The sequence below is a fragment of the Cicer arietinum genome, chromosome 6 (genome assembly GCF_000331145.2).
Source record: "Cicer arietinum cultivar CDC Frontier isolate Library 1 chromosome 6, Cicar.CDCFrontier_v2.0, whole genome shotgun sequence".
Taxonomy (NCBI): domain Eukaryota; kingdom Viridiplantae; phylum Streptophyta; class Magnoliopsida; order Fabales; family Fabaceae; genus Cicer; species Cicer arietinum.
In genome coordinates, this window is record NC_021165.2 from 50,601,415 (window position 1) to 50,617,746 (window position 16,332).

The window sequence follows — 16,332 nt, forward strand, 5'->3', positions numbered from 1 at the left end:
CTTGGCTACATCCAGTCCCTTCATTTAGAAGGCTTTAATCCACTAATTCAAATACCTTGAATTACAAAGCACCTAACACTTCAAGCTAGTCTTCACAAACAGCCTGACAACCCCAAACTTTTGAGGAACTAACCACCTCGACCCTACAAGCCAAGTCTTCCATAACAGCCTCACAACCCTAGACTTTTGAGGAACTAACCACCTTGACCCTGCAAGCCAAGTTTTCTCCTAACAATCTGACAACCCAAAATTGAAGAAGGAACTAAACCATTACTGGGTTCGATACAAAAGATTGGAACTTGAGTAGTCGCTTCTAACAAAGCTGATAATAATAATAACTCTCACACTCTAAGAAAAAAACACTCAAACAACATTTCTAACTTGAACAAGTGTTTCTTTCTTTGAACTCTAAGATGAATTGAGAACTTTGAGCTTTAGTTCTTCTACTATTTTGAATTTGTTTTTGTGTTTTTCTACTTCAGCCTTGTGTGTCTATTTATAGTGAGTATTTGGGCTTCAATTTAGTCATTGTTTAATTCTGAATTGTATCTTGTTCAGATTGAGTTTGTAAATTTTTCAAATTGATTCTATTTATATTTTGTGTAGATTGAGTTTGTATATTCTTCAAATAAACCCTTCTTCAATTTATGATCAAATCTTCATTAAATGTTGATCAAATATTCATCAAATCTTCATTAAATATTGATAAAATATTCTTCAAATCTTCATTAAATGTTGATCATATATTCTTCAAATCTTGACCATATCTTCTTTTCAACTTGGTCAAAGATTTTCTTCAATTATAAATATGAATAAAATCTTATTTTAGATTTTCTTTAATTATAAATTTGAATAAAATCTTATTTTAGATTCTCATCAATTATAATTTTGAATCAAATCTTATTTTAGATTTTCTTCAAAAACATGAATCTTCTTTCATACTCTTTGAAGTCAAATATATTGTTTTCACAAAATACTTTTGTTAACATTAAAACTCTAATGAAAAATCAACTTGGTTCAAACACTTTCCTCCAGCAGCTTCTTCACTGAATCCAAAAATATTGAATCCTCGAATCTTTTCTCTTACACTGTAAAGTGCTCAGTCTTGACATTGAGCTCTAATGCCAATTGAAGGTACACAAGAAGGAGAGTTGAATTGTGTTTTCCAAAGTTAACAAGTTTTTGATAATTTATAAATAAATAAAAAACTAGTTTCATTTTGGTGACTTACTTGGAGTAGAAACAATCAGATTTAGAGGCAACAAGCAATAAAAGCATAAATAATCTAACACATATATTTATCCTGGTTCATCACTAACTTGGCTACATTCAGTCTGTAAGATATATGCCTCCTTGACTATGATTTTAATATAACTTCCAAACATACAATGTATATGCATTATCTGATTAATCTAATAGTTTGAGTTGAGATACATTTCAGGAAAGAATCAAACACTACACTTGGACAAATCTTGGATCTCAAGCAATCAAGCAAAGATTGATCATATCATACAAGGCTTGAAGATTATGTGTAAATGTGTCTATTGTTCATAGTGTTAATTAGTTAGATTCATCATTATGATTTCACACATCTAATATTTGCCAATTAAAACTGAAATCATAAAATAAGCATGTTAATCAATCAATTGGTTAATCAATTGGTTAATCGATTTTCTAATTCATAGAACCAAGTTTTCACTAAGTTAATCGATTAGCAAATCGATTACTTAAATGTTTTTATCAGACCTGTGTTCTATGATTAAACGAAATCGATTGGATAATCGATTGCATAAATGAATTATGTCATCATTTATCAGAAACATATTGCATAATCGATTGGCACATCGATTTTAATTAAATATCTGAGTTACAGGGACAAATCAGTCAATTGACAAATTGATTTGATTAAATGTCTGAGTTACAGGGACAAATCAATTGATTGGCAAATTGATTAGGTTAAGTGTCTGAGTTACAGGGAGAAATTAGCCCATTGCCAAATCGATTATGTTAGTGAAAATGAATCGACTGAGTAATCGATTGTTTGATCTTGCATTTTGAACAAAACAATTATAATCGATTACTCAATCGACTTTGATATGAACTGAGTATCAATTTCTGATATATGCATTAAAAACATCGATTAGCAAATCGATTAGTTCATATATTTCAAGAATTTCAAGAAAAACAAGAAATGCGAAATCGATTAAGAAATCGATTGATCTGATAATACGCATTAATAAAATCGATTGGGAAATCGATTTGTCTGAAGTTTTTCTGAAACTATATAAACTGAATCAATCACAATTTTTTAAAAACATATAGAAATAATAGAAAGAACAAAAAGAATTTCATTAGCTTTTCGAAAAATACACTTTGAGAAAAATTGTTGCACCTCACAAACATTATTGGCAAATACTTAGTGTGAGAATTCGTTGTGATTGAATCAAGTGTTTTAGTATTTTTGAAAGAACCATCTTTATAAAAGAAAGTGTGTGTGGAAATCCAGTATTGTGAAACTGGTGGTCATCTTTTAGAGTGTGTGTGATCATCTAAAAGAGATCTCAATCTGATCTTGCTAGAACTTGGCGATTAGTTCTTAAGGATAGATTGGTTGTTGTGGTAGATTGATGTTGAGTTAGATGTATAGGCATTGAAGTGCTGGAAAGCCTGTAAACATACTCAAATCATTTCTAGTAAAGGCTGGAATCGTAAGTGATTTCGGGACTGGATGTAGACTATTGAATTGATAGTCGAACCAGTATAAAAATCCATGGTGCACACTTCTCTATCTCTATACTCTTTATCTTGATAATACATGTGTTCTTGAATCTCAGTTTTGAATAAATTTTGAATCTATTATTGTTAAATTGGAATTAATATTAAACAAGTTGGTTTTAATATTAAGTTCATCACTTAGGAAGGAATTAGATAATCTAGTCAATAATATTGTGTACATCTTCCTAAGGATAGAGGTCATTCCACCAACACAGTCCCCTTATTCAAAAGACTTTATTCCACTAATTCAAATACCTTGAATTACAGAGCACCTGACCTTCCTAGCCAGTCTTCCCAAATAGCCTGACAACCCCAGAATTTTGAGGAACTGACCACCTTGACCCTACAAGCCAAGTCTTCTCCTAACAACCTAACAACCCCATATTGAAGAAAGAACTAAATCAGTATCAGGTTGGATACAAAAGATTAGAACTTAAGTAGTTGCTTTTAAAAAGTTGATGATAATAATAACTCTCACACTCTAAGAAAATAACACACAATATTTCTAACTCGAACAAATGTTTTTCTCTTTGAACTCTAAGACTACTTTTTTTTTCTTCTGCTTTTCGATGATTTTCTTCTACAACCTTGAATATCTATATATAGTTAAAATTTGGGCTTCAATTTAGTCATTGTTTAATTCCGTATTGTTTTTTGTTCAAATTGCGTTTGTAAATTCTTCAAATTGACTATGTTCATATTTTATTGTAGATAAATCTTGATAAAATCTTCTTCAAATTTTGACCAAATCTTCTTAAAAACTTGATCAAATCTTCTTCAAATATACATAATATCTTCTTCAAATATTGATCAAATCTTCTTCAAATATTATTCAAATGTTGACTATCTCTTCTTTCATACTCTTTGAAGTCAAATATATTATTCTCATAAAATACTTTAGTTAACATAAAAACTCTAATTAGAAAATAAATTTGGTTCCAACAATTCTTAATCCTCCTTCTTCATTTATAGAAGTGCTTAGGCACTCCATTTCCTCTTCATATAATGGTTCTTCACCATCATTATCATCATGGTTTTGCTTTGAGTTTGTTTCCTCCCACCTCTTTTTGTTATGACAAAGAGGGAGAGAATTATGTTTAGTTTTTTAGAAGTATTTTTGCAAAAAATCCTCATGTACTTCTTTGTTTTAGTATTATGGTGTTTATTGTTTTTCTCTTTGAACCATGTGTATGAACCATTACGATGTTTGGATTAATGAGAGTGATATTTTGGTTTAAAAATTATTGTTTGCATATGGTAATGGATGCTGAAATTGTTGGGGAGCTTTTTGACAAACACTATTTGCTTATTATCATGCTTAAATTAGAATAAACATTCAAAATCCAATTAATATGTTTGTCATCATCAAAAATAGGGAGATTGTTGAGGCAAAATCCATAATTATTGTTTTGTAGATAATCAAACATTTTAATTAAATTGTTAATTATGATTATGATCATGCTATCTATCAACGTGTGTTTTTGAGTGATTTATTTAAAGATAAAAAATCAAACACAAGCATGCATATTCATGCAAAAACCACATGGTCCTTTTCAAAGCAATCAAAAAATATTTGGTCATAATTTATGGTCCCATATCATGCTTCATCAAGACAAAAATCCACTTAGAAAAGTCCAAAAGCTTTAGAAGAATCTTCAAAAGGCATGTCACAATAATTGGATAATGTTCAAAATAACATTGTAGTAGTCCCTCATTGAAGTTAAAGTCAAAACAAATCATAGTGGGAAGTCCAACTATAAGTTAATGACGACTCTTCATCATATGCATTTTTTCATTATTTTTAGTCTTATTTATCTTTCACCATTAGTTAATTTGAGAAGTTATTTGATATATTTTGTTGATTTGAGTTCTTTGATTTAATGAAATATTTATGTTCTTATTTCCTTGATTAATTAGAGATTTTTTTTGTAATTTTACGTTGCATTTTGTTTTAGTGCAGTGCTGAATTTTGGTGAGAAATTAATATGACCTATGTGGAGTATTTCAATCATATCTGGAGTTTTAGATGTCCAATTGGAGTCAAACAAAGTTCAAATGAAAGCTAAGATCCATACGCCAAATTCATGAAGGAGATTTTATCAAAAAGAGAATAATTGGCAGTGAAATAGTGATGCTTACCGAAGAGTGTAGTGCCATCTTATAGAGGAAGTTGTCGTCGAAGCTCAAGGATCCTGGAAGCTTCTCTATCCCTTGTGCTATATGTAATAGAACTTTTGGGAAGGCTCTGTGTGATCTTGGGGCTAGTGTAAGTCTTATGCCTCTCTCCATATTAGAACTCAAGTTTGCAACTAATGTTATAGTTTGCGAATCGCTCAATGACACGCAACTAATGTTACAGTTTGTGAATCGCTCAATGAAACACCCATATGGAGTAGTAAGATGTGTTAGTCAAGGTGGGTAAGTTCATTTTCCCAGTGGATTCATGGTACTATACATGGAGGAGGATAATGACATTCCTTTGATTTTGGGGAGACCATTTTTAGCAACATGGCGAGCTATGATTGATGTAGCAAATGGCACCTTAACTTTAAAGGTAAATGAAGAAACTGTCACTTTCAATATTCTAAAAGCCATGGAACATTCAAAAGAAAGAGAAGTGTGCAATTGAATCGAGATCTTAGATGCGATAGTCGACGAAGAAATTGAGCATCAAACACCCATTTTGCCACTAGAAAGAGTGTTATGCCTACCCCAAGATGTTGTTAACGAAAGTGAACATCCAAGGGTGAAAGAGGTTTTAGCCATGTTAGGAGCATCATCATCTTACTCCGCCCGTTTCCATACTAGATGGGAGGAGTTGAAAGGGGATGAAGACGAGTCCTTAGAGAAAAAGAAAGCGACATCATAGATAGAAGACATCATAGATAGAACTCAAGTAGTTGCCTCCTCATTTAAAATATGTATTCTTGGGTGAAAAAGATAAGAATCAAACTATCATTAGTGCAAGCTTGAGTGATTTAGTAGAGAGTTTGTATTGATTACAGAAGATTGAACAGTGCTACGCGAAAGGATCATTTCCCACCCCCTTTCATTGACCATATACTTGAGCGACTAAATGGACATGAGTATTATTGTTTTCTAGATGGCTACTCGGGATACAATCAGATAGCTGTAGCACTTGAGGATCAAGAGAAAACTGCATTTACATGTCCGTATGGGGTGTTTTCTTATCGACGGATGTCGTTTGGGCTGTGTAATGCTCCTGTCACTTTTCAAAGGTGCATGATGTCCATATTCTCTGATATGATTGAGAAACATATTGAAGTATTTATAGACAACTTTTTTGTCTTCGGTTCATCTTTTGAAAATTGTTTGATTAATCTATCTCTTGTATTAGAAAGGTGTGAAAAATTTAACTTGGTCCTAAATTGGGAAAAAATGTCATCTTATGGTAAGAGAGAGAATTGTGTTAGGCCGTCGAATCTCCCACAAGGAGATCGGGGTTGACAAGGCCAAAGTTGAAGTTATTGAAAAACTTCCCCCTCCTACCAATGAAAAAGGCATTAAAAACTTTTTAGGCCATGTTGGATTTTATAGAAGACTTATAAAAGACTTTTTCAAAAATTGCAAAACCGCTTACAAACCTACTTGTGAAAGACGCACCTTTCGAATTCAATGAGGATTGTTTGAATGCTTTTAACAATTTGAAAAATAAGTTGATAACTGCCCCCATTATCACTGCACCTGACTGGTCACTACCTTTTGAAATCATGTGTGATGCTAGTGATAATGCTATCGGGGCAGTCGTGGGACAAAGAAAGGATAAGTTGTTGCATGTAATCTACTACGCTAGTCATGTTTTGAATCAGGCACACCGCAATTATGCCACAACTGAAAAAAAATTATTAGTTGTAGTTTACACTTTTGTTAAATTTCGATCTTATTTATTAGGATCAAAAGTTATTGTTTACACTAATCATGCTGCCTTGAGGTATTTTTTTGCTAAACAGGAATCAAAGCCAAGGCTACTCAGCTGGATTCTATTACTACAAGAGTTCGGCATTGAGATCCGAGATAAGAAGGGATCAGAAAACACTATAGCCGACCACCTATCTCGATTCGAGAAAGTGAAGGAGGATGATAATGGTAGACCAATACGAGACCAATTCGATGATGAGTACATCTTTGCAATTACCAAGGCACCTTGGTTTGCTGACTTTGCTAATTTCAAAGTACTTTAACCTTAACCTTATGAACTCTAGACCTTAAAAAATATTTCTTTTGAGCAAGTGTTTCTCTAGACCTTAACCTTATGAACTCTAATGACTTAAGAAACTTTGTGCTTGTGAGTTCTCTTATTTTCTTCTGCAGCTTTGAGTATTTATTTAAAAATAGGTTAGAGTTTTTCCTTCGTCCCTGCAAAATCTGAATCATATCTTTGCAAATAATAAATGTATCTTCTCGTGAGTGTTTTTTCTTGTAAATAAGTCATATTTTCTTGTAGATTATGGTCAACTCTTCTTGTAAATAGTTATTATATTCTTGTAGATAAATCTTGATCAAATATTCTCGTAAATAATTCATATCTTCTTGTGATAAATCTTAATAAGAAATTCTTATAAATAATTCATATCTTCTTGAAGATAAATCTTGATCAAATCTTCTATAAATAATTCATATCTTCTTTTGATAAAATCTTTTTGTAAATAATTCATATATTCTTGTTGATAATATCTTGATCATATCTTCTTCAAATCTTGACCATATCTTCTTTTCAACTTGGTCAAAGATTTTCTTCAATTATAAATCTAAATCAAATCTTATTTTAGATTGCCTTCAAAAACACGAATCTTGTTTCATACTTTTGCTTGATTTGAGCTGGAATGGATTCAGGTTGTTCTTAGATCTTCACAAGTTTTTGATTCGGCCCAATCTTCTTTTCATACTTAGTTCTTTTAATTTCAGTCTTTGACTTTCCATCAGAGGCATTGACTTTCTCATTGGAGTGAGATGTTGTGTTTTTTGAATAATGATAGTTAGAGGCAAAATTGCATAACTTAGAATTATCAGAGGCATTGACTTTCTCGTTGGAGTGAGATATTGTGTTTCTTGAATAATGATAGTTAGAGGCAAAATTGCATGACTTAGAATTAGTGACATTGAGAAAATCACCTTGTTGAAGCTTTAGAGTTAGTGAAATATTAGATGTTGCATATTAGAGGCAACATTTGGAGTGTGTTGCATCGTTTTGATCATTGGATTGTGAGCTTTGAATTTATTATTTGAATAATCTCTTCAGAGTTAATTATACCTTGATATGAACTCTTCAGAGACATGTTGAGTTTGTGCACATGAGAGACATGCAAGGACTTTAATATTGCTGCTTCCAGTAATTAGTTGTTATGTTAACATTTTTTTTGGTCGCCTGATTTTAACCCAAGTTTTCTAATTCTTTCACCTTTAGCTCAAACTAGTTAAGCTAGCTACACACCCCATAAATTGATGTATAATCAAAATGAAAAAGTAACAAAAAAAAAAAACAACAAATTTCACCATTACAATTGGTATATATTTTACAATTAGGATTATAATAGCTAGCTACTATCATGATGATCTCTTCTACACTGATGTATGTTGATATCTAAGAAAAAATAAATAAAATTTGTCATTTTTTCCCATGAATCTCAACACTATTTTTTCTTTTTCAATTTTTGCAAAATTCTCTTCCAAATAATGAGCCAAACCAAAAAAACATTACAAAATAGTCAACAACATAAGTAATGAAAACACAAATAAATATAAAAAAAAAATTACATTACACCATAGTAACTTCAACATATATTTGATACAACTTTGATCTAATGTCGAGTATATTTCACTTATGGCAGTGCCTCCTAGTAAAGAGAAAAAAAAATCAAATAAAGGAGGAAAAAAATAGAACAAAGGGAGTTGTTTATTTCTAAGAATTTATGAGAATACATACACCAAAAACAAGTTGGACATATGGTCAATGAAACCATGTGGCAAAGTTGACTTATATAGTACTTAAAAATTAGAGTCGAATAACATGTACTGTCATTGTACTTGCATTAGGGTTTAGGCTATGTATTACAATACAAAATTTATTAAAGTAAGTATTTTCTTTTTCTTTAAAAAAAATCCACAATTAACATATTTCTTCTATTTTTTGTTTTACTAATATATTTTTCTTACTACAAAAAATTACTTTTACATTTTTAGTATCTTCTTTATTGTTTAGTCTAATTTCAAAAATAAGACATTTGATGATAAGACAATTATGTCCAACTTTTTTATAATATAAGTCTCAATTTTATATAGTATATGTTCAAAATTGATTGTGTAGTTTATGGAGTTCTGTTGGAAAAAAAAAAAATTTACGAACCTTACCATATATATATTGGTTGGTTGATTGTCTCTAATATTTCATATATATATATAACATATCATTATTATTAATATATTTTTGATCAAGATTAGTAATTTATTATTTATTTTTTATAGGAGCAATTAATTTCATTAGTATTGAATGTCATATTGTGAAGAGATTTGTTGTGCAAAGATTAATTACAAAATGTCATTTCAAATTTATTTTTGATGGAATAAATCTGAAATATTCATAATATAGATAAAAATATGATGATAGTATTGAATATTTTCATAGTTGATAAATATAATTTACTATAGTTGAATTTACAAGTGTATTAAGAATACATATTAATAATTCAAATATAGAAGTGTCTTAGTAAAATTTGTATTTTTTTACTATTTTATTTATTTAAATATTTTTCTTAATTTTTAACTTATGTGAAAATGTCAAATGAGTCATGGACAAGTATACATTATTATTATTGTTATTATATATATATATATATATTTTTTTTTTTTTGAAAGAATTATTATTATTATTATTTTTGCTACTTCAAACAATAATAATAATAACAATAAAAATAAATACTAGTGAAAGAAAAACAACCATAAATATAACACACTGCTTTTTATTTTCTCTCGTTTTCTCTGGACTAATCCCTAGCTATCTACGGAACTCTCTATCGACTTATTTCACACTGCCGCCTCATTACCGCCGGCGATTTTCCCTCTCCGGCGCCGAACTTCACCGACGTACAACTTCAACCACAACCACAGGCTCGTTTCTCATTCCTTTAAATTTCTTCAATTGCTTCTCCTCTCTATCGCATGATCTACTCTTGATTTCCATCTGCATTTTCTTTTCGATTCACGAAATCGTTTATTGTTTTCCATTATCTCGCAATTCATGCATCGATGCTTCAAATTTCACATTATTTGCAATTATTATTTCGTCGTGTAAAATAATGAATCAAAAGTAACGATTTGTTTGCTTTTTCAATTTTCATTTATTTGTTTATTTCAATCTTTGGTTATGCAACTGTTTTTGATTCGGTTTTACTCGTACTGGGTTGTTGCCATTGAATATAATGTCTCTTTAGTTGTGTAATTAGTCGGTTTTCACTGTTGATGAGTTTAGCATGCGTATGTATATATAGATATAAAATTCCTAATTCTGGTGGATGAGTTAAAGAAGGAAATAATGCCGCTAGAAAAATAGTTTTGGGAAGAAGAATTTGGGCATTTGTTCACGGTGATGTCACTGTCGATGAATTTGGGCATTTGTTTTATTAACTGGGGAGAAGGATAAGATATTCTGCTAAAATTAACAATTGAAAGAGTATAGCCAGCCAAATAAGGTAAATGATGTAATGAAGCATCTTGATTATCTGTGCATCATTCATGAGATGTACCCTGAAAATGACCATGAGGAGAGAAGCCATAATGTAACCATATCCCATTGCAAAATCTTGGCATGTATATCATCAGTGCTCAGTTTACATTGCAGAAGATGAATTATGGGACGTGCTGGAAGGAAATTGTTGTCATAATTATAGGCTTGACCTCTTTGCTATGTTGCACCTGCACAAATATGGATATGGGGTATAGGACTTTTCCAAATTCTAACACAATTTTATCTAAAAAAATTCACACAGTACTTTAATAGAGTAGAATTTTATACAAACATGACCAAGCTGTTTAAAGATGTAGTAGACTTGAGAGGAAAAATGATTTGAATATCCTAAGTAGAGGACTATAATTGGTACTAAATTGCTTTATGGATTAGACTTCTAGTCACTTGAATGTATAATAATCTTTGCAAAAAATATGTCGCTTAATATAGTGATTGGCTATTTAATTACTCCCTAGAATCTTATCTAGTTTACTATTTTGTTAATCTGAAAGTAGTTGAGAAATATTTACACAGAAATATCCAAAGGGTACATATCAGAACATAGGGTATAATTTACAAAGTATATGGGGAAGTATCAACAAAAGGAGCAAATAATTCATTTACCAGATAGGGTAAAGGTGGTACATACTCAAAAAATACCCACTTGTACCAATGTTTTCTTGAAAATATTTTTGGTATGTACCCCGTGAGTATCAAAGAGTACCCAATGCATATGAGTTTGGATACATATCTGGGACGTGTAAGACTTTAATCCTGTAGTTATGTGCATGTATAGCTGCATGGTGTGAGTGACCTGGCCTGAAAAACGTGCAGCATAACCCGAGTCTATGGACATACATATATAAGTATTTGCATATAAATTGTAAAACCAGTAGTCAGGTTGTTAAACATACTAGACTTCAGAAATAACAAGGATTTGGTTTTGTTGAGATTAGTATTGAGAGGTGACTCCTTTCCTTGTTATCTTCATTGATCATAATAAAATTTCCTCTATTTAGCTTGTGGATTTAGGGGTTGAATCACATTAGATTCTGTCTGTTTTTTTCTCTCCCTGGTTTATGTTTAGTCGCTTGGCTGCAACAGAGTGAGAGACTCTCGATGTTCACTGAAATCCTTAAATGTATTTGAAGGTTGTTCATCTGCCCCCCGTGTTTGCTCACCCGCCCCCAAATACACTACAGGAAACTAGAATGTCGTAGTGTATTTTACCCAATTTTACACTAACTGAAGCTAGGATCCAGTAAACAGTCGGAAGAATGAGCAAACATGGGGGCTGGATGAGCAATCACCAATATATTGTTTACTATGAGAGAATGATATGGATAAAAGGTAGGATTATTTTATCTTTTTAAGATTAGGATTATGTTATCTTTTTAAATTTCAATTAGACTAGATGAGATAGGATTATGAATGAAATATTAGAGAGAGTTGGGGTAACACCTATAGTAGAAAAGATAGTAGAGACTCGACTTAGGTGATTTGGGCATGTGAAGAGGAGACTTTATAGATTATCTAGTCAGGAGAATAGATCAAATGGAGGGTAGTCAAATTCCTAGAGACAGGGAAAGACTTAGAAAACCTATTAGAGAAACTATTAGGAAAGACCTAGAGATTAATGAGCTGGAAAGAGATATGTTTTATGATAGAACATTATGGCGTCATTTGGTTCATGTTGCCGACCCTACTTACCGACCTACTTAGTGAGATATGGCTTCTTGTTGTTGTTTAAATATTCGATTAATTATGATTGTTGATTAGCATTATTTGATCTCTTTTAAATTTGCATTTGAAGTTTCTCTATCTCGATGAGAATCTGCAAGTTGTTATGGTCCCTGGCCTGGGATCAGGTCACTAGTCGAGATGTGGTAGAATTTTTCTTTAGACCTATGGTGAAAGTAAGAAGCAGACTTGCCCTTGACAGAAACCCTCCAAGACTAAATTTTTCCTAAAATGATTTCTTATTCTTTATTCCTATAGCAATCTGCCTTTTAAATTGTTATAGATAATGGAGAAAATCCTGATTCTAAATAAACTCTTCTACATACGCAGAATGTTATATAAAGAAACTTTGAATTCAAATTTAGGCGATAAAATAATACTAATCCTAATCAGCAATTGTAATTAGTTGATATTTAAAAAGATAACATAATAGTAATGTTTAAAAACTATAAAAATCCTAATTTTTATCCATATCAGAAAGTTACTGCCTTAGAAGACCAAATGCAGAAAAGAAATATGCAGCAGTCAGAGACTCATAATAGATTACACTAAGATACTCATTAGAAAGAGAGCTGTGCGAAACTCTGAATCATGTATCTTTCCATCATGTCATTTATGTTATTCCTAATTATCATTTTCATGTTGGATTTGTTTTTTTATTTTATTAGGACAATAGCAAATAAATGATTTGCTTTTCCAGGGTATATCGGTACAAAGCATGTCTTGTCTGGGTGTCATATCAGTGTGTCTGGCTTGATGTTACAGAAGTAGTTTATATGTCTTCAATAACTTTTATTATATTTAACAATGACTTTTATGTAGATGCAGATTGTTGAAAGACATAGAGGTGTTTATGCACTAGTTTCAAAAAAGTAATTTTGAATGTGTTTATTGGATACCATATTTGCTATGTGGTAATTACGACTATAGGCAAAGTGAGATACAAAGCATTTGGAATGATTTGTTATGGCCCAACAGTCATCCAGGCTTCAGCGCTTACTTACACTCTTGGACAGTATCCTCCGTATTTTTCTTGTCTTCATATTTACTTAACTTATTATATTTTTTTTTCTTGAATTTTCTTTAACCAAATGTCTAAAGCTGGCTCAACCCAAGCAACAAGGTTGACTGCAGCTCGGCAGATAGGGGAGATTGCAAAATCGCACCCTCAAGACTTGACCAGTCTTCTTAAGAAGGTATTGATTTTTCCAATGTTATGTTCACCTTGCTTTTGTTGCAATATCTTATCATATTTACGCACTGTCTTCATTGTATGCCAATTACGCTAAATATCCTGTCGGGGAAACTAAATTGGCGGTGAAGTCGTACTCTTTCTCTCTATTTTAAAACTTTTTGCTGTGATTGGTTTTATGGTTAAAATGTTTCGACATAAAAACCATTTCTCAGCCGGCCTCTACTGTTGCAACCTTTTGTTGTAGTTGGTTCTTGACATGGTAAAATAGCCTCTTCAGCTGTGCTGTAAATAGTGCTGCAATCGCAAAGCAGAAATGACCTCTGCTGTGACGCTTTTTGCTGGTTTGCATTCAACAGTTGTAGTGTTCGCAGATAAATATTAGAATAGTGGCTATCCCGCTGCATGCTACACTACTATCCTAGTATTTTGGTTGGCTGCTCCACGCTGCTATCTGAGATTAATAGCATGGTTCTTCATTGAAGTATTGAAAAAGCTTAATGATCACTTGTTACTCCTATTCTTTTTGTATGAAGGTTTAAAGTTAAAGTTGACTATCCGCTTTGGCAATAAGGGTGTGCTTGAGTTTAGCCACATAATAGTTTAAGCTCTTAATATAATTAATATAATTTGGTTTTGACGATACTTTGAAAGTTATATGACATAAACATTTAGTACTGATGGTTGTTTTTCTCTTCATATTATGTATATTGATAGTTTGTGAATTATTTGTCAAATTGATTTTAACAACTGGTTTTCTTGTAATGGTCAGGTTTCTCAATATCTATGCAGTAAAAAATGGGATACAAGGGTTGCAGCTGCCCATGCAATTGGGTCTATTGCTGAGAATGTTAAGCACATAAGCTTGAATGAACTCATTGCTTCTGTTGTAACAAAAATGTCTGAGAGTGGGATATCTTGTAGTGTTGAGGATCTGTGTGCATGGCCTTATTTACAAACAAAAATTACAGGAAGCTCATTTAGAAGGTTGTTCAATAAATTATTATTTGAGTTTTCTTTCCACAAAAAAATACATTTCCATCTTTCAAAATAGAAAAATTGAACCTTTAGAAACGAACCAGGAACATAAAAATTTGAAAGTGCTGCACCGGGCTGCCTAATCAATCCTCTTCATATAAAAATTATAAATCCATTGGAACGACAGGGGTAAGAACACCAAAGAGAAGTATAAACAAAATCATATGCATAACTGGTTCAAGGCTAAAGAGAACCTTTAAAAATTTCAGCTTTATGCTAAAAGTTGAAGCACCAAATATTGCATAAAATGAACACTGCCACTTAGTTATTGCTCCTTATTTTTTATCAAACCTTTATAGCATGAAAAGCTGTTCCAAAGTAAAACATGTGTTGTTCACCATGAACTGAAAAGTCATTGTTTAATATTGTTTGGGAATATTTTATCCCTTTATATTACATTGAGCATAACTTTTGAAATATTCATCTGAATTTTGCCCCTTGACAGCTTTGATATGAATAAGGTGCTTGAATTTGGAGCTTTATTAGCATCGGGAGGACAGGTAAAATAATTACTTGTTACAATCTCAACCTTATAGTTTATATTCTTTTTTGAAGTCAAAGTACTCTATCCACACACATACCCAAATATATTACTACTTAATGTTCCTGATTATCGGAGCGTGTAATCTTGCATTTGTGAAAGTTACATAAATAGGTAAATAAGTATTTCCTAGGAGCGGGCAACTAAATTCTTTTAACAAAACATGTATGTTGCATAGGAAATTGTGATGTCAAATAATCATAGAATTTGAATAAAATCTTTATTCTAATTTCTAGGTCAAAGGTAGAAAGGTTGGATGAACAAAGAAACAAAAAGGGAAAAAAATCAAATTGTAGATGAAAAAGCCTATCTAGAAGTTGGGACTCCAACCTAGGAAGTGGAACAATCCCAATATCCACATTGTAAAACTTTTTCGTGCTAAAATCGTGTTCTTCCTCATAACCATTGTTCTAGCTAAACTTGGTTGTGATATCGATTGATTCATCAGATAATGATTGAGCACCAAAGGACAACACACATTGCACAACACCAAAGAGTCCCGCATAGTGCATCCACAATTTCCGTTCATTTTTGTGTGATTATTTTTATCATAATCAGCTGATCTAGGGCACTATGGATTCGTTTTGTTTTTGTGTGGAGATAATTGTTTATATGCCATTGGAGTTCTAAATTCTATGAATTATAACAAGGCTTCTATAAACAAACAAATCCTTTTCCAAGAAAATTATAATTTTCATTGGGTCCTAGTAAATCTAGAAGTTTATTATCTAGAAAATACTATCTTGTTAGGACAATAGCTAGTCCTATCTTAAAATTGAAACTTCAAACTTGACATTGATAGGTGTTAAAGCTAAATTTGGTCTACCCTTGATAATTTTAAATTGGTATTAGATTTGAACTGGGTCTGTTGAGCTCATTTTTGCATTGCAACAGATATTCATAAATTGCTTTTTGTGCTTCACACTTTGTATAATGAAAGAGCTATGAATTCCTTTTGAAGTTTTCTCTTCTTTTAATTGCATGTTCGTTTATTGCACTGACAATTTATGTCTTGTTCCATTTCAGGAATACGATATTGGAACTGATAATATAAAGAACCCAAAGGAGCGATTGGTTCGCCAGAAGCAAAATCTCCGACGCCGTTTAGGTTAGTAAGACTGTTTCAAGCTGTAATATCATAATTTCGTAATGTTGGTTTATGCTATAAATGCCCAAGAGAGTGACACCCAATTACAGTTCCATGAGGTGCGACTTATCCTAACTAAGAAAGAGAGAACTCTTACTAGTTGCCGCTGGGGGAGTGCGTTAATTGTGGGGGAGGAATAGGGAATATGCTGAGAAAGA

General features: G+C 31.8%; 1 protein-coding gene across 1 annotated transcript in view; it reads left to right on the forward strand.

Moving 5' to 3' along the window:
• Positions 1-9,740: 9,740 nt before the first annotated feature.
• The window catches only part of LOC101509536 (TATA-binding protein-associated factor BTAF1), a 26,561-nt gene continuing 19,969 nt past the window's right edge, over positions 9,741-16,332 (forward strand). Inside the window, exons 1-6 of the mRNA XM_004506316.4 lie at positions 9,741-9,900; positions 13,085-13,271; positions 13,358-13,452; positions 14,221-14,435; positions 14,932-14,986; positions 16,054-16,135. Coding sequence (XP_004506373.1) covers positions 13,223-13,271; positions 13,358-13,452; positions 14,221-14,435; positions 14,932-14,986; positions 16,054-16,135 — 496 coding nt within the window. The 5' untranslated portion in view covers positions 9,741-9,900; positions 13,085-13,222. The remainder of the gene's footprint in view (positions 9,901-13,084; positions 13,272-13,357; positions 13,453-14,220; positions 14,436-14,931; positions 14,987-16,053; positions 16,136-16,332) is intronic.